We start from the raw sequence: 26,710 nt of genomic DNA on the forward strand, positions 1-26,710 counted from the left end.
TTGATGCGGGAGTTGGACGTTTTAAATTTAAAATGTGGTTTGGAGAGGATCCGCACCGAGTCGACTGTTCAACTCGCCCGAGCTGCTACCGCTGAAAACCTTACGTGGGTCCCGCTGACCTCAGTGCTTTTCTCTCCAATCATCACATGGGTAGGCGAAGCCTCGGGACGAGCTGCTCTTTCAGAAACATCCCCGCCCTTTTTTAAGCGCCCCAAATCTCCGTATTTATTCACGTCCATCTAATTGGAACTATTTCCGTTTCGCGATCGCGGCTGTGGGCTCTGTCTATCTCGTCGGATGCCCAGACATCCGATGCTCCCCAAGGTGATTCTAGTAGGCGATTCTTTCCTTAGTTTCGATTTCCCCCTCGAATCTGGTCTCTACTCGTGAGACGTCGAGAAGGTCTAATGTCTGTGTTGTTTTTTGGTCGATTCGTTTAAAGGAATTGACGGACGTGATAGTTAAGGGATTAGGGCTCCATTCGGAGGACCTCAAGATCTCCGGGTTAAGGGACACGCTGGTGGGGCAGACAGTGGCGTAAGTTCAACATCGAGGTGGAGAAGAGGGTGATTCCCATCAGGCTGTTGGAGTACGTCAGCCGGTGGGATTTCGTCGGCCTCCCCATCTTTAGGGCGACGAAGGAGGAAGGGGAGGAGAAGAAGGGGTTGGCGGAGACTGGGAGAAGGCCGGATGCCAGGGTTTCGCCGCTCTTGCCACCATGTTCAGATCGCCAGCCCAATGGAGCTGTGGATCCAAGATAGGGACGATTTGAGGCTCTCGTTGCCGGTAAGAACATTCGATGTTTTAAATTACGTTACACTAAGCAATTGTCATAGTTCCTATTTTTCTATGCAGAGTTGAGCATTCTTCACTTCTCTGCAGCTGAAGTGATCAAAATGTTTACTTTAATCAGCTGCTCTCGTTTGATAAGAACCAGATGAAGAAAATGCAATTATGAATTAGGATCATACTTACATAACTAATTAGGGGTGACAACAGAACTTGATAACTGGACATAGGGTATAATTCCTGGGAAACAAGATTCACTATGATATGGAGAGGAAATTAGCAGTCTTGATCTGTATCCAAAAGCTTATTGAACACAGGTATGAAAATAACTACGTCCATTTATGATCTCATAATATGATCTAGTAAGTTAATATTAATATATTTAGATTGTGTATTGTATACAAAAATGTTTCAGCATGGTAGTTGTTTATGATGATATGTAGTGCAAGCTAAGGCTAACCATTTATTATTAAAAGAATGTTATTAGATACAACTGTCATGTATGCCTAGTTCCCGGGTGCAGATCCATATGTGAATCTAGTAACCTCCTATTGGATTTTGTTTTGGACTTGGTTTCTTCAGAAATCTTAATCTACTCTGGAAGTTGTTCTTAAATTTGCACATGCCATATAGAAATTCACAATCCATGACCTTTATGCCTCCTAATGGACAAAATGAATCTTACTTTGATTGCTCCACAAGAATGCCTATTCTTTCCTCCTTTAGACAATTTGCATTGTTTTGTATGTCTCTCCTCTGTGTTTGGTGGATACATGATAAAGTGTCACTACTTGAATATTGAAACAAAAACTCCAAAGGGTCTGCTTTACTTCCTAAGATCATATTATTCTCATGGCAGTATACAAGTTCAATGGTACTGTAGATGTTCTTAGAGGTGTAACAAGCTTTGTTGTTTGTCACCACTATGCAGCATGATGTGGAAGCTGGTGCACTCAAGAAGGTTATCCTGTCGGATGGTTCAGTGATGACAGCGAAGAGTGCCAAGTCCATTAGTCTTTGGCAGCCAATTTATCTCCTCCTTCCTCTCAACTGTAGTCGTCCGAAAAAATGCCCTCTGGTGTCAGGCTTGCTAACCATAGCTGGAGCTTGTCACGGTTCACACCAACCACAAACCTGTTCTCTGATTGTGCATAGTTGGCCCAACATCCCTCATCTCATCTGCTTCAGCATGTCCTAGTGACAAGTTGAAACTCAAGCTCAACCAGAATAAATTGTTTTGTTTTCTTCTCGTTCTGTCCTGGCAACATTTGATGTGTCTCATAGGACCATGTCGTGGTCTCTGACATTGCTTAGTGGGCAAGATCCAAGTTGTGTTTGAGGAATTAGTGGAATCAGTACCAGGGAAAAAGGGTTCAGAAGAAGGATCCTTAAGACTGGTCAAGGCACATATGTCTGCACAGATTTATGTGAAAATGGGCTTTGCTGTAGAGAAGATGCTTCTCGATCAATGGAAGAGTAGTCCCAGAGAGGATCGCTGAGATTGAGCCATTTGAGACATAGGAAACAATAGTTGATAGCTTGCAAACTGGAAATGTATCCAAGTCCAAGGCTCAAATAGTCCAGCCACCACCTAATTACTTCACACTTTGGTCGAGTTCTTTCTAGTTGCTCTTGTTCTGCAGGAAGGGAAGAGCTAGTGTAAGAGTTTTCTTTTACTTTTCATCACTGAGGTCAAGGTGTTTTTGTTGTACGCTTATCCTAAGATTATTATCCTAAAGTAGATTTTCTGATGATAATAGAAATGACTATAGAATGTAGCGTCTGTTTAATAAATTCATTTTACTGGCTTGGATCTGAATATAAATTTACAAGACAGAGAAATGACCTTTTCTGGTTCATTTAAGTTCAAGAATTTAGTCAGTTTAGATTTATCTTTTCGTTTGTGTAACAAGGCAGAAAATGTTTGGATATCTTGTTATGTGATCTACTGATGCCTCAGATGGATTAGGTGTCTGCATGAGCTCAGATAATTCACAAATTATTCTCTGAGACGATGTGGATATTTTGTTAAAATTTAGATAGGGAAGAACATGAATAAGCCGATAGGTTTTCCTAGGTGGCAAGTTGCTTTTGCATATACATTGGAAGAGCTTTAAGGAGTTTGAATGTTGTGAAAAAAAAAATCCAAATTGTTCATGTTTTCTCTAAGCCATAAAAAAAAAAAGGTCATAAATGTTTGATTTTTTTCTCCAAACAACTATAGTAGCTTGAAATGAATTTAGTACATACTAAAAGGGTGTCATTATGTTCAGATTAGAACTTATGATTTGCCTTTTTGTTTTCCTTGTATTTTTGAGCAACCAACTGCTTCTTTGAAACTTGTTGGTTTGTGTACTCTTTACACCGTTAACTGCTGTATGTTCTCCGTATTAAGACATTGCTATTTTAAGATGCGTAGTTTTCTTCTCTCTCTCTCTCTCTATCTATCTACATTTTCTCTGTCTTAATTGCTATAGGATGGTAAGACATTCAACCGTTGCTTTGTCTCCTTTGGGTCAGCGGAATATATCAGGCTGTAGCATGCTTCTTTCTGGCCCGCATGTGTTCTATATTAGAATAAGGCTACATTGAGGTGCATAGTTTTTTTTTTCCCTCTCTTAATCTCTCTCTCTCTCTCTCTTCTCTTTCTCTTAACCTTATTTCTATAGGACGGTAAGAAATGCAAACATTGCCTTTGTTGTCTTCTGGGGCAGGGGAATATTATCAGTTGTGGCATGCTTCTCTCATGCTTATTGTCCCCCTGTTTCCATTGGAAATGGCTAAGATCTCTCCGGCAACACACATCTGAGAGAAAGTGACCCCATTGCTTCGCTCAATGGAAACACCCTTGCCACCATTTCCAGCCTGTGGAACATGTACATGCATTAGGCAATGTCAATCTGCTCTAGCATGTGGTTGAGGACCACACGCTATTCCTCTCTTTGTGTGTTAACCAGTTGTGTTTTACCACATGCCCCTGGTGTGAAACAAAGAATTGTTTAGGAGTTCTTCCAAACCATTCTCATGTTTTTGAGTTGTTTGTATTTAGGGTGTCGACTCTATCAGTTAGAAATTTAATTCTTTGAAACTAGAGAGTCGTGGATGAATGTAACTAGGTCTGAGTTAAATGATAGCTCAGCTTGGATGGATGAGCTACACAATCATCTCTTGCCTTCTTTGTTTAGCTAGGATAACAATCAAATAAGGAACAAGTTTAGATTTACTTAGATGGGATTAAATGATTTAATTATGCCTACAATATTCGAAAGTTGAAAGTTGATCTCTTTCCATGATTTTTCGCTTACTAACAAGCGAAAGAATAATAGCACATGAAAGTACTATTTGACAATGTGACCTAAAATTATTCCAACAGGTTGAACTTTTCATGTCTCTGTGTTCTTTATGTATTTAGACAAGCACAAACAGTTGTTCTCTAAGTAGATGGTACAAGAGGTACTTTTGTGCAATAGGTCTAATTAGTCTGTAGATTTGTGCTGATCAGATATTTCAGCAAGCAATCATGGAAGCAGTAGTTTATCATTTCTAGGAATCTTTGCTGTCAAGCATCCATCACTGAAACAGTTGAGCATTTGGATCGGAAGACCAGTTCTAGCTTGAAATGGGTACCACCAAATGGATAAATTCTTAAACGTATATGCATAAGATACATATAGTAACATCATAAACAGAAATGATATTAGTATAAAACATGACCATTAGGGTTCGAGTGAGAGGGATGTGTCATTGATTTGCATGCAAATCCAGTGAAAGCTACATAAGATACTGGTTGATGACCCATAGGGGAATAGATATTGATCCATTGATAATCCTAACATGTCAAAATTCTTAGAATAACTTTGTCATCTTCGAGAAGACATTTTAGTGGTTAATGCATTTTACGTGTACGAGTATATGCCTTAGGGATGTCATGTCAATGTCAAGACAGGCAATGATCTATTTCCTGTCTGTCTCTCTCCTCTTGATTCAGACGAAAAAACAAAAACAAAAAAAAAACATGAGGTGCAAAGATTAGGATGGGAAAAATAAGCGGCTTTCGAGGTAAATATAGCCCAATCATGATTGTTGCAGTACTGGGGAGGTTGTGAGAGTGCTGATAGCGGGGAGGTGCTTAGGGGGGTGAAATGGTTGTGGAAGACCAGTGGTTGGCAGCAGTAGTCAGCCATGGAGATGGAGGAGGCAGGCTGCAGTGGGTGTACAAAAGGACTGCATCCTCCGAGACCAAAGCGTAGCTTCCCGATGCCATTAGTTTTGCTTCCATGCGCTGAGAGACTGCTGATTACACATCTTCCAACCCTCTCAGACTTGGTAACACCACTTAGACTGGTAATAATACTGTGTGGGGAAAAGCTTCGAGGGAGCAGAGTTTGTAAACTGGAGCAGCAGAAAGAATCTCTTTCCCTGTTATCAAAAAGCTCACGTGGTCCAGTTGCAATACTCTCTCTCTCTCTCCCTCTCTCTCCCTCTCTTCAAACTGAAGGGGGAGGAGGTTCTGTGATTGAGGAACCCGTGATGTCTATTTGCTTGTATCAAAGCATAGTATCCTTGTCTCAGAGAGAGAGAGAGAGAGAGAGAGAGAGAGCAGAAAGGACAAGTGGGTGGTTTTTTTTTTTTACCTTTTCTTCTTATCGTCTTCCTCTTCAGTAAACTCAGTCTGCGGGACTGAGCTTGCCCTGCCTTTTCAAAGAATCAGCCGAACTCATGGTATTTTCTTCTCCTGGTGGCAAGCCAACGCGCGCACACACACAATGTGTTTTACTGAATCATAGTGGAGAAAATATGCAAACAGTGGTAAAAGTAAAAAAATCATGTACTTTTATTTTTTATTGCTACCAAATCATTTTACTTAAGGTTTCTGTTACTTTTTGCATGTGAAAGTAACTGATCAACTCGATACATTGTTGCTCAAGGAACTACCACTGCCTGCTGATGTGTAGTAGCAGTAGTAGTGAGTACCTCGATGCCATACATAATACTCCACATGTAAAACTTTAGCAGTCAAACCCTTACATGGCCAGCTCATATTTTGGACCACCTGCATGCAGTGATAGACTTGACCTGAGACCATCCTACACTAAAATAATTCACTTCACCAAACACTGCAGTGGTGGATGAATGCAGCAGCATTGCTGCTACTGCTGGCACAGTGTCTCCTACTCCTCGGGTTTAAAACACATACATAAGCCTCATCGACCCTTTTATCCAATCTCCTCTTCTCTCTCTCTTTTCATTTTCCTTCTCCAAAATATGAATTTCATGCTATCGGCAGTGACACAAATAGGTACATCGTATCAGAATAAGGTGAAATATTTTGCTCCATTGTTTCCTTGTCACTGCCTAACAGATCGAGGTTTCTTCAACCAGAAAAATTATATATGGAAAAGGATGTGATACGCTTGTGATCGAGGTTTCTTCACATGCATTCATAAGTTACTCATGATATGTTAGGGTCTCAAAATATCAATAGTGTCTGCATCATTTCTGTAGTTATAAATGTCATTGTTGTTCTTAAGTTTATCCATTTCTTTCATGTTTTCTACCTCAATTGTTCTTTGAAGGGTGTTCACAGAAGTTCATATTTTATTGATTTTAGAGGGAAATTAATGATACTTAAATGGATAACTAGGATAGTTTTATTTATTTTTTATGGGAATTTATGGTATTTGGGGACAAGTATGCAATTTGTCCTACATTCATGTTGATCTTTTAATCCTTTATATATATATATATATATATATATATATATATATATATATATATATATATTTATTTATTTATTTATTTATTTATTTATTTATTTATTTGAAATCAACCTGATCTGCATTTCTGCATGTAAATATTTAACTAAGGCAAATCTGATATACAATTTTTTAATGACAAAAGCTTTACAAATACTTATCATAATCAACAAAATAGTTGCATGATCTGACTGACTTTTTTGTTCACTTAATTGTGCTGATAGCCATACGATGCATGTATCGAACAAGGCATGAAAAGTTTGAGGAATTATATCTAATTTTCAATTAGCAAATAATTTATGCATTTCTTAAGCAACATAGTAAGCCAAATCAATATGCAAATAAGAACGAAGAAGGGAACGATGATGTACTGAATCTTAAATCTGGTAGGGACTAGTATGCAAAATATCACTTTAGTTGGACTTATCCATAAATCCATACATGACATGCGATGCTCTCCACTCCTTCGCGCTCTATAATTGACTGCGAGCGCGAGACGAGGAAGAAGAGAAAAAGAAGAAGAGGCCAAAAGAAGCTAATATATACACACACCGGCTATAGTGGCCGTTGAGTGTGAGTAGTTTCGTCCACCACGAAGACATGCTCTTGTTCTACCACCTCCTCTTTGTTTCCCTCCTCGGCTCGCCCTCCACGGCGGCCGACGACGGCGCCGGCTACGCGGAGGAACACCGCGCTCTTCTCTCCCTCAAGGCTCAGCTTTCCGACCCCGGCGCCACCCTCGGCCCCTGGGACGCGACCACTGACCACTGCTCCTGGCCTGGCGTCACGTGCGACGACGCCGGCGCCGTCGTCTCCCTCGACCTTTCCGGGCGCAATCTCTCCGGCCTCCTCCCTCCCGCCGTCGGTCGCCTCCGCTCTCTCCTCCGCCTCTCCGCCGCTGCCAACTCCTTCTCCGGCCCCATCCCCTCTGAACTGGCCCTCCTCCCCGCCCTCCGCCACCTCAACCTCTCCAACAACATCTTCAATGGCTCCTTCCCGGCTCCCCTCGCCCGCCTCGCCGACCTCCGCGTTCTCGACCTCTACAATAACAACCTCACCGGCCCCCTGCCCAGGGAGTTGGCCGCTCTGCCGCAGCTCCGCCACATTCACCTCGGCGGCAACTTCTTCTCCGGCTCCATCCCCCCGGAATACGGCAGCTGGCAGTTCCTCGAGTACCTCGCCATCTCCGGCAACGAGCTCGGCGGCCCCATTCCCCCGGAGATCGGCAACCTCTCCGCGCTCCGGGAGCTCTACATCGGTTACTACAACAGCTACGACGGTGGTCTCCCGCCGGAGATCGGCAACCTCTCCGCGCTGCTCCGCCTCGACGCCGCCAACTGCGGCCTCTCCGGCCGCATCCCGCCCGAGATGGGCAACCTCCGGAACCTCGACACCCTCTTCCTCCAGGTGAACGGCCTCGGCGGCGAGATCCCACCGGAGCTCAGCCGCCTCCGCAGCCTCAAGTCCATGGACCTCTCCAACAATGCCCTCACCGGCGAGATCCCGCCGAGCTTCGCCGCGCTCAGCAACCTCACTCTCCTCAACCTCTTCCGCAACAAGCTGTTCGGTGCAATCCCGGAGTTCGTGGGCGACCTCCCCGAGCTCGAGGTGCTCCAGGTGTGGGAGAACAACTTCACAGGGAGCATCCCTCGCCGTCTAGGAACCAACGGCCGCCTTCAGCTCCTCGACCTTTCGTCGAACAAGCTCACCGGGTCGCTCCCCCCGGACCTCTGCTACGGCAATAAGCTCCAAACCTTGATCGCCCTCGGCAACTTCCTCTTCGGCCAGATACCGGAGTCCCTCGGACGCTGCGAATCCTTGAGCCGCATCAGAATGGGCGACAACTACCTCAACGGAACCATTCCGCAAGGCCTCCTCAGCTTGCCGAATCTGTCCCAGGTGGAGCTCCAGGACAACTACCTCACCGGCGGATTCCCCGACACCGGTAGCTCTTCCATTTCTCCCAATCTTGGACAGGTTTGCCTCTCCAACAACCGGCTCGCCGGCCCCTTGCCGTCGTCCATCGGGAACTATTCCGGCCTCCAGAAGCTGTTGCTGAACCAGAACTCCTTCACCGGCAGAATTCCGCCCGAGGTCGGAAGGCTGCAGCAGCTGTCCAAGCTGGACTTGAGCAGCAACCGCTTCTCTGGCCCGATCGCCCCGGAGATGAGCAAGTGCAAGCTGCTGACCTTCGTGGATCTCAGCAGGAACGAGCTGTCCGGCGACGTCCCGGCGGATGTAGCCGCCATGCGGATCTTGAATTACCTCAACCTGTCGAGGAATCATCTGGAGGGCCCAATCCCGGTGGCCATCTCGACGATGCAGAGCCTGACGGCGGTGGATTTCTCCTACAACAACCTATCGGGCGTCGTGCCGAGCACCGGCCAGTTTAGCTACTTCAACGCCACGTCCTTCGTCGGCAACCCGGACCTGTGCGGCCCTTATCTCGGCCCGTGCCGGCCCGGGATCTCCGACGACTCCCACACCGCCCGCGCCAAAGGCGCCCTCTCCGCCTCTTTCAAGCTCTTGCTCGTCATCGGCCTTCTCATCTGTTCCATTGCCTTCGCCATTGCGGCCATCATCAAGGCTCGGTCCTTGAAGAGGGCCAGCGAGGCCCGGGCGTGGAGGCTGACCGCGTTCCAGCGGCTGGACTTCACGTGCGACGACGTGCTGAACTGCTTGAAAGAGGAGAACATCATCGGGAAGGGAGGGGCCGGGGTCGTCTACAAGGGCGTGATGCCCGACGGCGAACAGGTTGCCGTCAAGAGGCTTCCGGCGATGAGCAGAGGATCGTCGCACGACCACGGGTTCAACGCCGAGATACAGACTCTGGGGAGGATCCGCCACCGGCACATCGTGAGGCTGCTGGGTTTCTGCTCCAACCACGAGACCAACCTGCTGGTCTACGAGTACATGCCCAACGGCAGCCTCGGGGAGGTTCTCCATGGCAAGAAGGGCGGGCACCTGCACTGGGACACGAGGTACAAGATCGCGGTGGAGGCCGCCAAGGGTCTGTGCTACCTCCACCATGACTGCTCCCCGCTGATCCTCCACCGGGATGTGAAGTCCAACAACATCCTCCTGGATTCCAACTTCGAAGCTCATGTCGCCGACTTCGGGCTCGCCAAGTTCTTGCAGGACACGGGCACGTCCGAGTGCATGTCCGCCATTGCCGGTTCTTACGGTTACATAGCACCAGGTTCTCTTCCTTCTCCGCCGCCCAATTGATTTCGATTCTCCTGATAAAAGCTTGGTCATACATATTATGCATGAATGAACAATTAACATCTTTCTTTCTATCCATGTTAGCTTTACAATCTTGTTCACTACTTTGTTAAAGCTTCATCATCATCATGCTTCGAATCATCTGCCTCATTAGATTTATCTATGTAGCCATCGTTGGTTGATCTGTGAGCCTAGTCTTGGATTTGGGATGATGCTATCTGCAATTTTTGGTCGGTTCCTTCCTCCCTGTTGGGAGTGTAAAGATATAGATCATGTTTCGTCTATACGCATAAGCTTTTAGATAGACTGAGATGGAACAAAAAATGTTTCAAAAGAGCCTCATGAATTGGTGTCGAACCATTTGTCATCCTGAGATGCATGCATGAGGGAGAGTAGAGTATTAATTTATGGAAAGCATGGATCCATGTCTCAATTCTTTTAGATATAATGATACTGATGAAAGGTTTCTCATATTTTAATCTGTGCTAGCTACCTTTTTTTTTTTGTGTTCTCGATTCAGTCGAAACATGTTGATACTGTTCCTCAGCATCCTGCTGTTTTGGTCCACAGAGTATGCTTACACCCTCAAAGTGGACGAAAAGAGCGATGTTTACAGCTTCGGTGTGGTGCTGCTGGAACTCGTGACCGGGAGGAAGCCCGTCGGTGAATTCGGTGACGGCGTCGACATCGTACAGTGGGTGAGGAAGGTGACGGGCTCGAACAAGGAGGAGGTGACTAAAATCTTGGACCCAAGGCTTCCGACCCTCCCCGTCCACGAGGCGATGCATGTGTTCTACGTCGCGATGCTCTGCGTGGAGGAGCAGAGCGTGGAGCGGCCGACGATGAGGGAGGTCGTTCAGATCCTCACCGAGCTCCCTAAGCCGCCGCTGAAACAGGGAGAAGACTCGTCCAGTGGCAATGTGTCTGCACCACCACCTCCGGCCGCCCCTGTGGAGTCACCTGCTAAGGAAAACAAGGATGAGCAGCAGCAGCAACCGGCTTCGAATTCACCACCGTCAGATCTCCTTAGCATTTAGTGCAGCAAGAAGCTGGAGAGTTTTCTTGGCTTTCAGTTGCTTGATCATCAAAATAGCTTTAAAATAGGTGTTGTTGATGTACAGCTGGTTTGGTGAGTTTACTCTGCCTTCTTCTTCATGGTGTCAACTCCTCTCTGCTACTCTGCAGCGCTGCTCGCTGTAGGCGAAGAGACTCATCTCATCAGTGCGAACACTGAGGGAGTCAGACCTATGGCTTCTGTACCTGTTAGCAGAAACAGCAGGCTATGTTCACAAGCTGACATGGTATTGGTATTGGTAATGAAATCTCTGTTCCTGTTATCTAATGGATAGACTTGAATGCAATGCCTCCCCACTCCCTCCCTAGATTTTAGTTCAGTCACTGCTCTCTCTCGCTAAGCGAGAGAGAGAGAGAGAGAGAGAGAGAGAGAGAGAGAGGTGACTCCAGACATGAAATTTTGGACTCTCTTTTTATGGTGATGGGTCATAAAGGCAATCTGATGGGAATAGCAATCATTAAGCCACAGGAAACAGTAGATGGCATGTAGCTATCTGATCTGACAGGCTTCGACATAGCTAAAAATGAGACGTTAATGCCGATGATGAATTTGATTTGAGTCACAATTAAGTTGTCGATTCCACATCCTTGCAATTCTCGGACAAACACGTATCCCTAATTCAATTACCATCAATCATATGGTACAGCGAACCGTGACAGCCCCCTTCGTCCCAAGGCATGTAATTGGATCATCCATCAGCCGTCACCGGATTTCTTAGCCCTCTAAATATCCATCATGATGTTTGGCATCTCAGAGCAGCCTGAAGCATCCACCTAAACCTTAAGATGAGCAGATAAAGTGAGTCAAACGAAATGTATGGCCAGTGATTAGTCAACTAACATATGGACATGTTATAAATATGTATGTACATAGGTGTGAGTTATTATTATTTGCAGGGAGCAAAACTTGGATACCCTAAAAGCTTTAAGATTGTGAAGCGGATGGTCCCAACTTGAATCTTCTTCCTTGATGAAGGCTCAAGTCTCATTCCACTCAAAATGGCCAGTTTGGCTGTATTCAATTCAAAGTGCTTGTTTTTAATTAGTGGAGGAGGCTTCCTCCAACCTCGAGACACTAAATAACACCCCTCATTTTGAGGTTCCCGCACGCCTGCAAGCCATGATTTTGCTGCTGCTGTCCCTTGCAGAGCACTCCTCTGTCTTCTTCCTCCCATGTGGCCTGCAAAACCCAGCAACAGCATTATTACTACTTCTTCTTCTTCTTCTTTGATAAAAAAAGACAATAGATTTGAGTAGTCCTGAGAGCAGATTTAGCTTTGCCGATCGACTACCTGTGAGTGTGAGAATGGCTACTGTTGTCCTGTTTGGTTTCACGAATCAGTCTGAACTGTTCATCGACGATGATGGAAGAGCATTAAATCCTCCTCCCCTTTCTCCCATCGATTTGTCGATCACTTGGTGGGTGGGTTCTTTCTAGCTGGGAAACGCATGTGGCTGTGCTGAAAAATTCGCATGGAAACGGTATGAAGGCTGAAGACTTTTTTGTATTATTCTGAGAGTGCCACATTCTGCAGCATATGTCTTCGACTTGGCTGCCGTTCCTTCTCATTTTTCCTTTGGTATTGTGATGCAGATGAACTGAAACAATGCTCCCAAAGCTGTGCCAGAGAGAGAGAGAGAGAGAGGGTTCCCATAACGTATGAAGAAGAGGACTGACTTACCGCTGTTCCCACGAAAGAGAGCAATACTCGGGCGGGCCCACGCGATCCTCCCCATGTTTAAACCCGACCACCTTCCACCTCTAGCGACGTGGTGGCCCCACCGTCTCGATCACCGTCCGTTCACGATCGGAAGGCCTAAGCAGGTGGGAGAACGCGGGTTCGTCGCCACCCGCTCCATGTACCCACCGAGACCGTCTTAAGTTGGTCGGGCCCATGCCGTGGACGGCATCCGCAGCGTGACCCCAACATCACACGGTCAGCATTTAATTCCCACCTCCCTCGGTCAACCCAACGCGGTATCATTTAGAAGACCCGTATCTTTCTCATTAATTACTGAAGCGGAAACCCACCCGTCACCTCCGCTCTCTAAAAACCACACGACTCACGTGGGGCCCCAATTCTCTTTTGTGGTCGCTCGTCACCGGTACCGAAGGCGGGCGTGATCCGACGGTGCGCGTGCACGCTGCATGATGGGAAGGCCGTACGTAGGGCAGGAAATGCCATCATCAGATCGGCAGCAGCATTGACCGACGACCGCCATGCACGTGCGATGCATGTGGTCGAAAAGGCACCAGCGACTGAGGACCGCAGATCAAAAGCTGGTGGAAATCATTGAGTGGAGATAAGATCTGCAGGTCATCATGCTCGAGTTAAAAACACAAATAAAAGGAAAAAGAAAAGCTGCATGAGCGATTTAAAGAAAAAGTGAATAATCATGGTTTCTGCTCATTGGTAGATGCAACACATACTGTAGATTTAGGTTGAAGGAAATCTCATGGTCAACCATACCTGTATAGCAGCATGTACCTGACACCTGAATGATGGAAATGGAATCCTCTCTAATTAAGCTAATTGGAATTTTAATAATAATAATAATATTATTATTATTATTATTATGCAATTAATAATATGTAGCAACAGTACCAGATATATAGGATGTGGTGGACCAATACACCTGAATTAAGGAAACATCAGCAGTAAATTGATGAAACTATCGGAGAAATGAGAAAAACAAACAAGTTTTGATCTAGATATGCAATAAAATGGGAGAGATTTTATCATATAAAGCAATTCCTCACTACAAATAATATAGATGTCAATGACTTAATTGATTCTTGTGTGCATTTAATTTTATTTTTATGAGATCAACTTAAAAGGTATATGATGTCATGACATGAATAAGTGTACTCTTTTTCTTTTATATACGAATATGCATATTAGGATTAAGCCAAAAGAACAAGAGTGATGCGGAAAGGGCATACGAGGCAAAAGGAGAGTGGTCACAGCAAATGCCAACCTGTGGCGTTCGCAACTCGCATAATTCCATCTCTCGCATGCCAGAGAAGCCATGGACCCCGTTGAAGGTGCAGGATCGGACCTCCGCGTTCTCTCTCTACAGGATCGCTCGTTTTATCTGATGGTGGCATGAAGCTTTGATCCTGCAAGAAGGCAGCAGCATTGATTACGCAGAATCACACAGAAATATATTTTTTTGGTTTCATGGAAGCTAAAATTGGACATGTACTAATTGCTTCTGTAGTTTGTCATGATGATGAGGCACCCACTTCCTTGTCAGTAGCCATTGATGAAGGACCGAGGTACAAGGATTTTACCTTTCATCACCGTCAAAACCTTTCTTCAGGCCTACGACTACGACTACCACTCCATTCATACTTGAATTCAATGACGAGATACTATCAAATTAACTTCAAGCCTCAGGTACCTCTGATTTGTAACTGATGCCGGAAAAGAGGACGAGCTTTATTTACTTCATCATTCACCGAGCCTCGACTACGAACACCATACATACATGGTCATGTGACTGCAAAACAGAGATTGTTCCTGGGTTATTCAAATCATATCCATATTGTGTGTATTCAACTGCCATCAAACTCACCTGGAGTATACAACATTTTTCCAGGCACCAAAATTGCAACCATGGGCTTATACTTGTCACTTCGGTGCAGGAAAAAAGAATAGCACGAAAGTTACACTTTCATCGCTCTCTAAACCTTTCTTCACCACCTGCACAACACAACACATGATCATTCATGCGACTGCCAAAGTCTCACTTGTCATTGATTAAGTAAAATAATACAAAGTTCACTTTCATCACTATCTAAACCTTTAATCAAGACTCGCAACACCATTAACACAACACATGATTATGTGACTGCAAAGTCTCACTTGTCATTGACAGAGGAATACAGTACAAAGTTGGCCTTTCATCTCTCTCTAGACCTTTGTCCGAGACCTGCAACACCATAAACACAACACATGATCATGTGACTGCAAAAGTGATGCGAGGAAAATGAACGAGATTCACTTTCATCACTCTCTAAACCTTTTGTTCGAGACTTGCAACGACATTAACCAACACATGAGCATCCGACTGCAAAATCTCATGCCTCATTGATGCAGGAAAAGTACAAGGTTCTCTTTCATCACTCCCTAGACCTTTGTTCAGGACTTGCAACACCATTTAGCACAACACATGGTTATGTGACTACAAAAACACATTGTGCCTGGACTACTCACTCCATAGTTGAATTTAATGCTGAACCACTATCCAACCAACTCGAGGTCCAGATATTTGCCCGGTACCATAATGATGATGATGGTGTCTTGCTAAGACCCTCCGGATCCATGGCTCGAACCTCATGCACATGCAGGAACAAGTACTGCATATGATGACAACAGGGGAAAGCCATGTGAGATGTCCTGTTATTTGTCTCACTAACAGGATACTTGGATGCCTCACACAGTTTCTATGCCGTATTACCTGCTATTACAGAGTCAGTGGTCTTAACTGAGGTTTCATACCCCTAAAGTTGGGGGAACTATTGACAGTCTCAGGGGCCCAAGATGGAGCCCTTTACAAAGACAGAAACCAATCTTGAGGAACTGCTAGTTTGGGTAGGCAGGCATTGAAAGCACTAAAAACCAGTTTTGAGACCTACCATCCAATAAGCAAATTCTTAATTACTTCTTTAAGTTATGCCACAATAATTGTCCAAGAATAGTATATCATTATTATGCACATATCCATAAACATATAAGATCTAGGTCAGTATTAATGGCCACTCAACCCCAATTAATGTAGCATGTACTAAGCAAAACACTACCAAGACTCTTAAAGTTATGTTTGGTATCAAATGAATAAATTACCATGTTGACGGATAAATTCATCACTGCATCAATTTGAAAGTCTACACAGACTTTTCCATACACATGTAGACTGGAGGTAGAAAAGATGAATAATTCAGTCAGCTAAATTCTTCCCACACCGGTGAGATAAATTTGGGAGAAAAAGAAAGAATTTCTATTAAGGCAGTAGTTTGTGAAGTCTATGACCCCCAACTACTCCAAAGACTCATTTAATGCAAGAAAAAACAGCTAATTATACTATATGTTAGATGTTATCTACTTCATCAGTAAAAAATATATTACATTCCAAATTACAAATGTTGTTCATCGTACTAATTGTCCCTAACAAAATTTCTACTATAACATGCCTTTTTGAATTTCTTACTTTTGAGTAGGCATCATAAGTAGTTCATCCAAGTTATCAATTTGGAACATGCACCTCTGTTTTGCTTCCTCATTTCACCATTACCTGACTCCGACCCACTGCAAACTTCCTTAGGATTAGGCACCATGTTTTCTTCAAATTTCAAAATTATGACAGATTAGGATAGTCAGCTTCTGAGGTAGATGAAACAACCAGATCAGAGTTCCAGACAAATCCTGACAATGCCCGAATATGCAATGAATAAAATATGATCCAATCCCATATTCTATATGTGAAAAAAATAAAAGCTAAGGCCCATTGAAAAATTGAAACCCTAACGCAAGCTACCAAGGCCAAATCCACACATCATGAATGAAGACCTCAATGGAAGTGAAAATATGTGGGCTGTATCTCCTCTAATATTCTTGAAGTTCAAAACTGAAACATCTAGCAAAGCCAGTTATTGCATCTTCTTCGACCACTAGCCACTTGAGCATAATAGATATCCTCCCATGTGGAAGTTTCACCACAAATATACACTCAATAGACAATTGTACCTCATTGGTTGCCAGAAATAGGTCGTAACCAAACACCTCAAAGATTACTCATCACCGAATTTGAGAAACTGTAACCCATTTATTCAGTCAGGTAGTGTACAAATTTTCACCAACCACCTTGATTGACAGCTAATGTAGCTATTGCATAAGTTCTTGTTATTTCATCCAACTAGTCACATGTTGAATTTCAAATCCTGTGTGATGAACAAAATCTCAAAATGAAAATTAACAAAAAAACAGACAAAGAACTTTTTTTTTTCTTAAAGTATGCAAAAACAGTAGGGGATGACTTCATAAGAAATTATTATGATTACTAACTCTCACTATGAAATCTGTTACGGCAGAAACAAATATCAGCATAGGTATTTCTTCAAGCATGGAATCTAGATCTTACATATGGACTGAATCTGCTAAGCAGTCGGGCATTTTTCTTCTGTCACTTGTGAATGAAAGAGATGCTCTTCTGAATACTTATTGGCAAACTCTTTCTTTGCCTTGTCCAAACTAGCCTTGCCATAATAAGAATGTCTAATAAACAGGTTTAATGTATACAAGTGCATAGACATGTACGAAATGTCAATGGCAGGCATTTCCTTGTGGTGCATGTCATATCTGCAAGAAAAGTGCCTACGAATCATTTAAAACTCTGGAACATCCATATTAGAGAACATATTAGGGTAACACTTGAAAAGCTAGGTGTGTTTCTTCATCTTAATAAGTTATTTTAAGTAGCTTAAAACAAGATCTCATTTTATGATGACTGACAATATCAACATTGCAAATTTAGTAACTACAAATTTATAAAACACAAAATGCATAAAAAGAGATTTATAGCCAGAAAAGTTTTGTTGACCTGCGATATGAAGGCAAATTTAGAAGCTCCTGCATGACCACCGATCATAGGAACGTTAATACATTAATGAGAAATGACTGGTATTAAGCTAATGAATTCAGTTGCTCTCATATTGCATAATTAATTCATCAAGATGACACTACCACTGGACCAAATTGCAGTTATAGTGTCATGTCTGATGAATTAATTATGCAATAGTTAAGCACTATAACTGGACCAAATTGCAATGTTACATTAACCTGAAATGTAAAATAAGAAAAAAACCTTCTGTAATCGGTCTGCAACTTTGAAGGCCATGACAATATTCAGAATTCGCAAGGTAATGCAAAAATAGATGCTGACGGACATATGAATACAATAAACTTGATAATGCCCTCAAAAGTATTGGCTATCTCTACATCCATCGTTATTACTCCCAAAAGATGCTTGGAATCATACGTACCAGCTGTCTTATAATCCTCAGGTGGTATGGGAACAGCAGAGTTTGGTGAATCGGCAACCAGGTTAACCTTTGCCTTCAGACAGCGTTTAGCATTTCCATCACAAAATGCCTGAACAATTACAGCATTGATGTCAAACAAATCATCCATGGTTATCCCTGTCTTCCAAGGATTGACAGGGAGGGGTAATGGCAAGGCCCATTCCTGTAAGTGCATCCAAAGGTTCCAAATGAGATCTATATTAGTGTGTCTAATTTCTTCCGAAGCAATCCAAAGGTAATAAATACTAAAACAACAGATAGAAGTGCAGCTAAATCTGATTTATTTACACGAGGAATTCGATTACATGCATCAATCAGAACATCATGAACCCAAATGCCTATAATACATACAAAATGAGGTGAAAAGCATCCGGAGGACTACCACGGCGCCGGTATTCATGCGGCCGATATCTGCGGTGGCACCAGGATCATCGGCATAAAAATTCTCTTGCCGATCTTCTCAGCAGCGTCGGAAATCACCACCTTAAACCCAGTTCCCCTCCTGACCGGCGATTCACTCGGCCCAGCAAGAAGGTTTCCTCCAACTTCAACCGCACAAAGAAAACCCATCACTCATCCGATCCAAGAAAAGCAAACACGAATCAAGAACCATTCATTCATTGAATTTAACATCCAATGAACAAGATGGAGAGAAGAAAAGATCGGTCAGAGAAACCCTAGACTTACGATGGTGGGAGAGAACACAACACCAAATCCCCAAATCCAAGATTCAATCTCTCCAAGAAATAAAACCATCTCCTCGAAAATCCAACACGACGCACCGATCAGAGTGGGATGGTCTCCCTCTTTTTGGTGCAAAAATAGGGAGAATGATCAAGAAGAGAAACCCGAGAATGGGGAGGGTGGGACTGAGAATTGATCCCGGCGATGCGTAGCGTCGGGAGGCATTCGAGGAGTTGGTGTTGTCGAGATGGGACGGCCCAAATGTTTGAATACACTTGGAGGGAAGAGGAGAGGAAGGAGAGATAATGACGTAAGCAGAGGAGAGAGTATATATATATATATATATATATATATATATATATATATATATATATATATATATATATATATATAATGTTTAAATAAATATAAATATATTTTATAAATAAAAAATATAAGATTCAATTTATCATATAATATTAAATAAAAATTTAAAATATATTTTTATCAAACACCACTATGTTAATGTCCAACATTTAACACTATATTATAAAATATAGTTTGTATTTGTGAGCCTTTATACTGTTGGTTGAGGTGTCAACACTAGTCGGATGAGCAAAATTACACACGTGAAGATTTGAGTCGGGAAAATGAGCATTGGGTCGAGTTGAGTTGGGGCCCTCATTGCTCGCTTTTTTATCGTCAGCTCCTGCATTCAAGTCAAAGTTGGGAGGAGGATTTTTCGATTTTACCCCTAAAAAAATTAAGATAGAGTTGAGTGGAATAAGAATGAGTTGAATGTCGCTTAGTACTGGTTAGGGTATTAACTTTTATAATTACATAGGAGGGTCGATCGTACATGGTCCTTTAATGATTATCAACTCCTCTTGAAGATGGTCTGTACCCTATAGATGAGCACTGATCGACTTATATGGACCTGCATAGTGTGACATCGTTCCGAACTTTTCGAAATGATCGTGTGGTGCTACCTCGAGTTTTTTGGAATGGCTCCGTGGTGTTCGATACCGAACAATACGATAGCGTTTGATCGCTGCATTGCCATGTGATACCACGTGGATGGTGCGGAGATGTGCCTTATCAGTTTGCATATGTCGAACACTCGAAACATTCAACCACTACAACGACGTACATTAAAAATATAAATGCATTACCCATCGCGCCCTATGCATACAGTAACCGATAAGATGCTCCACCGAAGCAAATGGTTGATGCTTCGGTTCCTCATGGCATGTCGAAGCATGCTTTTGTTGTTGGCCACACGAAATGTTGTTCCACTTCTGTACGAGCATTGGCATCCCACGTCGATCTGTCACAGTGCAAAAGGGACGGCCTAAAGATTTCAGAGATCGGACTCGTGAAGAAAGTTGGAAGAAGACAAGGCCATAGACACCACGAAACAAAGCCTTACAGGCCCCAAGAAGAGGACGAGAGCCCTACAATATTGTTTTCTGGAGGAAGGAGGAACAACTTTTATCTTCTTCTTCTTCCTCTCCGCGGAGCCAAAGAAATGTTGTTGAAGACCGAAGCTTCTGAAGACAACTGCATTGGTTGCACAGGCAGCATCTACAAGAGACGAACATACATGAGAGCGATAGGCGTTTACATGCACTGCATTAATGGTGCTGTTGTTGAATGGTATCATGGAACTCGATTGGTCGTCCACATCAATGCATGTGACACTCGAACACGTCGCTGGCAACGTGTGAGGCTTTATTTTGTCCCCCTGGATGTCATTTAGTGCAGAAAGGGAGAGTCACCGAGTCGTCTCCCTTTCTCGATCCCCCACAGATTATTACATGGAATCTGCATTCCACAGTCTTCTTCTCCTTGCCCGTACCTTTCTGCTACAGCTTCAGCACCAACAATCACAGAGAGAGAGAGAGAGAGAGAGAGAGAGAGAGAGAGAGAGAGAGAGAGATTGTATTGGAGTCATTTTAGCATCTTTATCCCCACTCATGCCTTTTGAAACCTGATCACTATGTCAAGGGGGATTGGAAAAATAAAAGGAATCCACTTTCCATTCTGAGCTCACAATTTCTATGATCTCTTTTCTTATAGTCTTCTTCTATCTTCCCATAATGTATTGATAGATCTTATTCACTGGCTAGTAGCTCCGAGTAGATGACACCAAACATGTCACTGTTGGATCCCATACGACAGTGAGCTGACATTTCAGGGTTTGTGGTGGCTGTTGTTGCTGCAGAATTACCGAGGATGAGAAGAAGGCATGGCCTCATTCTAAATGAAGACTTGGGAAATTGATATCATCATCCTTCCTCCCCACCTCGGTCAAGCAGCAATCGGCCTACTGCAACGAAGCATGAAGGTGTGAGGCCTAATGGATCTAATGGCCATCCCTACTCTTGACTTTTGACACCCACTCCTTTCTGAACCTAAAAAACCAGCAGGACCTAAACCTCAATCGTGCCTGTTGGAATTCTATCAAACGACACAAGAAAGGAAGACGAAGGAACAGAGAGAGTGAGTCCAAGAAGTCACTTGCTACTTGACAACCATGGCCTAAGCGGTAAGTGAAGAGCCATCAAGGGACCCCAAGCAGAAGACCTCCCAACAGTCGTCAACCCATGCTTGTCTTCTTCACATTGCCTTTTGGCCTTCACGATTCAGATTCTCTCTCCAGCACTCCCAAGAAAAGGAACGAGAAGCAAACATCCAACCTCTCTCTCTCTCTCTCTCTCTCTCTCAATAATTGGGAGATGATGGATCTCGAGGCCATATCTGTCACAGTGCCGATCCAATTTGGACCTTCCCTTATACTTAGCTGCCACTGCTTGCAAAAGTGATACAAGGGACCACACTATATGCTTCACATCTCCTCATAATGCACAAGCATTTGTCTCATTGCATGTATTACACACAAAGCCACCACAACTTTTTAACTCCAACACACATAGAGGATGAATCACACACCCTTTTGTTTTTATTTTCAGGTAAGACAAAACTTAAATATTATTGATATATCTCTAATTAGACACTTGAATTACCTTTCTTTTTTATGCTGGGTAAAAGAAGTTGCCAGAAAATTAAGAAAAGTATGATTTCAGATTATATGAGCATATCTAAAAGAAACATTTAATAGATACCATATTTGGACAAGATTAATTGATTATAGATATTATTTTTATTTAAAATTAAAAAAATATTTTTATTACATTAAATAAACAATATGACGCTCACACATAGATCTAACCAACCCAAATCTCTCAACAATAGAGAGAGAGAGAGAGAGAGATAAAGGATGAAGTTATATTTAAAATATATATTATGAAAAAGACAAGAGAGACAAAAGATAATGGAAGAAGTAAATGTAAACTTTGTTTCCATCAAATCTCTTCTAATTTAGTCTCCACACTTCATGCATGCACCCAAACTAAAACCCATTTAATACAACATATAGTAGTATCCTTAGGGTTGTTCCCTTCTCAAGGTGTATTGGTACTAGTCAAAGTTGTTTGATTGACCTTATTCCTCAAACCGAAGCTCAGTCTGCCTGAGAAGAATACAACTTAGAGCAGGTCTCGGTCCAAGTCAGGAAGACCAGCTTGGACTCCACCATGGACCTCACACAAGGAGACGACAAGAAGGTGGGCGGAGGAGGTAAGAACGTGTGGTCGAGTAATTCCTTGTGGAAGATCCTCTTTATTCTAACTCTCATGTGAATGATCTAAAGAAGGTCGGCTTGTCTTCTTCCTCCTTTATTTTACTGAGGAAGGCAGCAGGTCGCCGATACATGCACTGTCTCTGACCAAGGCTAGGATATAAAGAGAGAGAGAGAGAGAGCGAGAGAGCGTATGGTCATGGCGAGTGAGGTGCAGGGAAAGTCTGTCCCCATGGAGGAAGCCTCCTTCGAGATAGCCAGCGGCCGCGGTCCGGCACGGGACGACTTCGACGACGACGGCCGCGTCAAGCGTACAGGTTGGTCTCCAACACTCTCTTCTTCGTTGCAGCAGCAGCTCTTACCTTGACATCGATCGATGGGTGGCTGCAGGGACGCTGGTGACTGCGAGTGCTCACATCATTACCGCCGTCATCGGCTCCGGGGTGCTCTCGCTCGCCTGGGCCTTGGCTCAGTTAGGGTGGATCGCTGGTCCGACAGTTCTCTTGATCTTCTCTCTCATCACCTGGTTCTGCTCCAGCCTCCTTGCGGACTGCTATCGATCTCCTCAGGGCAAGAGAAACTACAGATACAAAGATGCTGTGAGGACGCACCTAGGTAGACACGGATCACAAGTGGGTCATCCGTTTCGGCACACTTGCCATCTTGCTTCATCTCTGCTTCTCTTTCAGGGGGTGTGAGCTCCAAACTGTGCGCACTGGCTCAGTACGTGAATCTTGTAGGAGTCACCATTGGCTATACCATCACGACGGCCATCAGCATGGGGTGATAAGCTTAGCTTTTCCCAGTCGTACATCTCCATGTGAATCCACTGAAGGATTCCTTCTCACCTCCGATACCTGCATGTGTTCAGGGCCGTGAAAAGGTCGAACTGCTTCCACAGGAACGGCCACGACGCCGCGTGCGGGGAGTCCAACACCACCAACATGACCATCTTCGCGTGCATACAGATTGTTCTGTCTCAGATCCCTAATTTCCACAAGATCTGGTGGCTCTCCATTGTGGCGGCCATCATGTCCGTCGCCTACTCCAGTATCGGCCTCGGCCTCTCCATTGCCAAAATAGCAGGTGGGTCCTCCAAAAATAGCCCACTCTCTTCTCCTTGTCTCCATGCCTGACATGCATCCATGTTCCCGCAACGCAGAAGGGCCTCATGCGAGGACCAGCCTGACAGGAGTCACGGTGGGGGTGGATGTCTCGGGGAGCGAGAAGATCTGGCGAACATTTCAGGCTCTCGGGGACATCGCCTTTGCGTATGCTTACTCCAACGTTCTCATCGAGATCCAGGTATGCAGTTCTGTGCTCCTCCTCACTGACAAGCTTTGTCATCATTGATATGATGATGCTGAATTCTGATGAATGGTTGACAGGATACTCTGAGATCGAGTCCACCGGAAAACCAGGTGATGAAGAAGGCCACCACCATTGGGGTCCTCACCACCACCACCTTCTACATGCTGTGTGGTGTGCTGGGATATGCTGCGTTTGGGAACACTGCGCCCGGCAACTTCTTGACAGGATTCGGCTTCTACGATCCATTTTGGCTCGTCGACATCGGGAATATATGCATCGTCGTCCATCTCATCGGTGCTTTCCAGGTAAACACCTAAAGCTGGGAGCTTTGATTCCTTGATGAAGCTGCATGATGAATTCCGAGACACAAGCATCTGTTATCTTTTGCCTGTAGGGTTAACATATTGATATCATACAATAATTTGGAATCATAGACTCGAGTGACAACCTTGCAAACAACATCATCACAGTTTGCCTACAGCGATAGGATCAAACATGATCTGCACTGTGAGCCCACCATTGACTAGCTGTGGTAGAGAAACCTTTGACATTTCAAGGGCGTGGTTTTGGTACAGCAACCATGTCCTCTGACACTGTGATGAGTGTCAGATGTAGGTGCACTGGGTAGGAACCTTCAAACCACATCATGCAAAACAAGCTCTCTGACCTCAACCTGACATGTGGATTCACCTCTCCTGCCAGTCAAGACAAATCCAATTGAATGATGAACATCATTAGAGATTGTCCTGACCTGGTCCGCTAGGTGTGGCTTGATGCTCATCCACCAACTAGCACACAGGTTCTGTTCTTGCTGTTGACACATGGGCACCTTCATGCAGACCAGCAACCAGGTCCTGAGAGAGGAACAAAACAATGTTCAGATAAATCACATTATTAAGATAGAAACTAACATGTCTATTATGAAACAGTTATTCCATTACCCTACAAAACCCATCCAGCCTGTTTATTCAACCACATATGTGAATACCCTAGAAGCACCACCTGAAGTAGCTGATCTATGAACTATGTCATTATAACATCATACAAAACCCCCCATGTGTGTGTCTCTGCAGAGCATAGAAACATTATAACTGGGGTTGTCATGGTTCTCAACATGGTTGCCACAGGATACACACATACATATGCACTACATTGCAGAAGAGTTTCATGCGATCCATCCAAAATATGGATAGCAGAACAGTCTTACGCAAACTTGGTATCATTGTTGAGGTAGCACCAACATCATCACATATAAATCTCATATAATGCATCTTAACACTAGCTTTACAAACAATCAACAAACTGTGTCATGATACAGCCTAAACTTATAGGTTATAATTCAAATTGAATGGAAGAAAGTGGAGTTTAACCAACTAAATCATGAGACTCAACTTGTGGTCCTAGTACCTTAAAGTACAAGCACCTCCAAAATGATTGGCTAATGATATTGGTAAATGCAGGTTTTTGCCCAACCAATTTTCCAATTCATCGAGACTTGGAGCCGGAACCGTTGGCCAGATAATCGTTTTGTGACAACTGAGCATGTGATCAACATTCCTTTGCTGGGTGATTGTCCCTTCAGTCTCTTCCGCATGATCTGGAGATCACTTTTCGTCATCATCACCGCCGTAGTTGCCATGATCTTTCCTTTCTTTAACGATTTCTTGGGTCTAATTGGGGCTGTTTCATTCTGGCCGCTAACCGTGTATTTTCCGGTGGAGATGTACATCGTGCAAGCAAAAATTCGCAGGTTCTCTGCAACTTGGACATGGCTGAAGATCCTGAGCATTGTCTGCTTGATAGTGTCACTGGTGGCAGCCGGTGGATCTGTTCAAGGACTCATTCATAGCCTTCAAGACTACAAGCCTTTCAAGATCTCCTGACAAGGTGGTGGATCCAGTCAAATTTCGGCATGACTTAACACTGGATACAAATAGATTCATAAATAAAGATAGATTTAATGATCACTTTTTCATGTCAGAGGGCATGATGAAGGACAAATGCATGTAACTGGGATATAAGAATGTTGTCTTGAAGACTCATAATTGTCCCTGGGGACAAATGACATGTTCTTTTTGCTCTGTGATGTAATATTCAACTATTGAAAGTGAAATATCCTAAGGAGATAGATGTCCTATAAGGAACATCATTTGACTTAGTTACAGAATGCCACTTTTTTACCACTGTCTTCCCACATGTTTCCTACCTTCCATTTCAACTTCTCATCTTCCATGGTGCTAAAGGTGAAGCTAGTAAACAAGTAACTTTTGTTAGTTTTCCAAGTGAAGTGCAGAGAATGTCTTAATGGAACACGAGAAACACATATGAAAGTGACTAAGAAAGTAAAGCGCTTGTATCATAGTGCAATTTAATCATAATTCAAGCATTACGGTTGGCTGCTATTTCTAAAAAAAATTCCATTCAATTTCTAAGCAACATTGTTTTTGAGCTAAATTGATGAAATATGTTAATACACAAATATGGCATCTCACACAAGGTTGTTTGCAGGTTCACCGACAAGACCAACTCAGAAACATAGAAGACAATAAATCCTCATACATGAGTCTGACCACGACCTTCTTTATTTCTTTGAAGAAACTGAACCCAAAATATTAATGAAAGGAAAAAAAAAGAAAAGCAATGTTGAAAAAGAAAGGAGCAAAACCTCAGCTTTGATGCACATTGCACACTGTGATTGACCATGAGCACCTTGCTTCCTGTGGTGTCAATCATCACCGATGTACAAATCCCTTTCGCCTTGTTTCTCCTGATGGTCTGGATCATATCTGAGTTGGTATTGAAGCATTTGTCGGTATACTTGGGCTCCCTGGACCAAGCTCGCAGCTATATCCTTGTATTAATAACTTTGGACCTGCAGCAGCTTTAAGAGCTTAGAATCTGAGCCCTGCTCACTAGAACATATCATGATCTATTGAATTTTGGCTGAATAGGAATCAGTATATGGAACTGAACAAGTGACGCAGAAAAGAAAAATATACATTCAGAATATGACACACCTTCAATCTCCACCAAAAGATGACTTTGATTGCTTGAACTAAAATTTCAAACATATTCAATATCAAAGTTGAGGTAAGTTGGTTAGCATCAAACAAAACAGAGCTGCATACTCAACAGAGAAATACTCTTTCTTAGTAAAGGGTAAAACTG

The 26,710-nt window shown here is 43.5% G+C and overlaps 3 protein-coding genes, 2 long non-coding RNA genes and 1 pseudogene across 5 annotated transcripts; 3 read left to right on the forward strand and 3 right to left on the reverse strand.

The window, feature by feature from the left end:
• The first annotated feature begins 297 nt into the window (after window positions 1–297).
• LOC103983303 (protein TUNICAMYCIN INDUCED 1-like) lies at window positions 298–4,354 on the forward strand (annotated as a pseudogene).
• Window positions 4,355–7,045: 2,691 nt separating this feature from the next.
• LOC135611304 (leucine-rich repeat receptor-like serine/threonine-protein kinase BAM1) lies at window positions 7,046–11,112 on the forward strand. Its single transcript, XM_065106961.1, has 2 exons — window positions 7,046–9,744; window positions 10,341–11,112. Exons 1-2 carry the CDS (start codon window positions 7,146–7,148, stop codon window positions 10,805–10,807), a joined length of 3,066 nt encoding a protein of 1,021 aa, XP_064963033.1. The 5' UTR covers window positions 7,046–7,145; the 3' UTR covers window positions 10,808–11,112.
• Window positions 11,113–11,770: 658 nt separating this feature from the next.
• LOC135609279 (uncharacterized) lies at window positions 11,771–13,955 on the reverse strand. The gene is made up of 3 exons (XR_010485725.1): window positions 13,824–13,955; window positions 12,137–13,155; window positions 11,771–12,024 (listed from the first exon to the last, which is right to left on the reverse strand). It is a non-coding gene; the product is annotated as an uncharacterized LOC135609279 (long non-coding RNA).
• A 290-nt stretch (window positions 13,956–14,245) lies between these two features.
• On the reverse strand, window positions 14,246–18,853 carry LOC135609280 (malate dehydrogenase, glyoxysomal-like). Its single transcript, XM_065102387.1, has 6 exons — window positions 18,616–18,853; window positions 18,311–18,473; window positions 17,890–18,091; window positions 14,652–14,780; window positions 14,424–14,551; window positions 14,246–14,348 (listed from the first exon to the last, which is right to left on the reverse strand). The coding sequence occupies exons 2-4, from the start codon at window positions 18,326–18,328 to the stop codon at window positions 14,752–14,754; spliced, it is 249 nt and encodes an 82-aa protein (XP_064958459.1). The 5' UTR covers window positions 18,329–18,473; window positions 18,616–18,853; the 3' UTR covers window positions 14,246–14,348; window positions 14,424–14,551; window positions 14,652–14,751.
• Window positions 18,854–21,865: 3,012 nt separating this feature from the next.
• LOC108952674 (uncharacterized) lies at window positions 21,866–25,089 on the reverse strand. Its single transcript, XR_001977759.2, has 3 exons — window positions 24,950–25,089; window positions 23,991–24,396; window positions 21,866–23,887 (listed from the first exon to the last, which is right to left on the reverse strand). It is a non-coding gene; the product is annotated as an uncharacterized LOC108952674 (long non-coding RNA).
• LOC103982208 (amino acid permease 6) lies at window positions 22,379–25,700 on the forward strand. Its single transcript, XM_009399053.3, has 7 exons — window positions 22,379–22,548; window positions 22,622–22,846; window positions 22,921–23,014; window positions 23,103–23,317; window positions 23,394–23,536; window positions 23,620–23,847; window positions 25,003–25,700. The coding sequence occupies exons 1-7, from the start codon at window positions 22,425–22,427 to the stop codon at window positions 25,423–25,425; spliced, it is 1,452 nt and encodes a 483-aa protein (XP_009397328.2). The 5' UTR covers window positions 22,379–22,424; the 3' UTR covers window positions 25,426–25,700.
• The last annotated feature ends 1,010 nt before the right edge of the window (window positions 25,701–26,710 follow it).

Source organism: Musa acuminata, chromosome BXJ2-4, assembly GCF_036884655.1.
Source record: "Musa acuminata AAA Group cultivar baxijiao chromosome BXJ2-4, Cavendish_Baxijiao_AAA, whole genome shotgun sequence".
In the NCBI taxonomy this organism is placed as follows: Eukaryota; Viridiplantae; Streptophyta; class Magnoliopsida; order Zingiberales; family Musaceae; genus Musa; species Musa acuminata.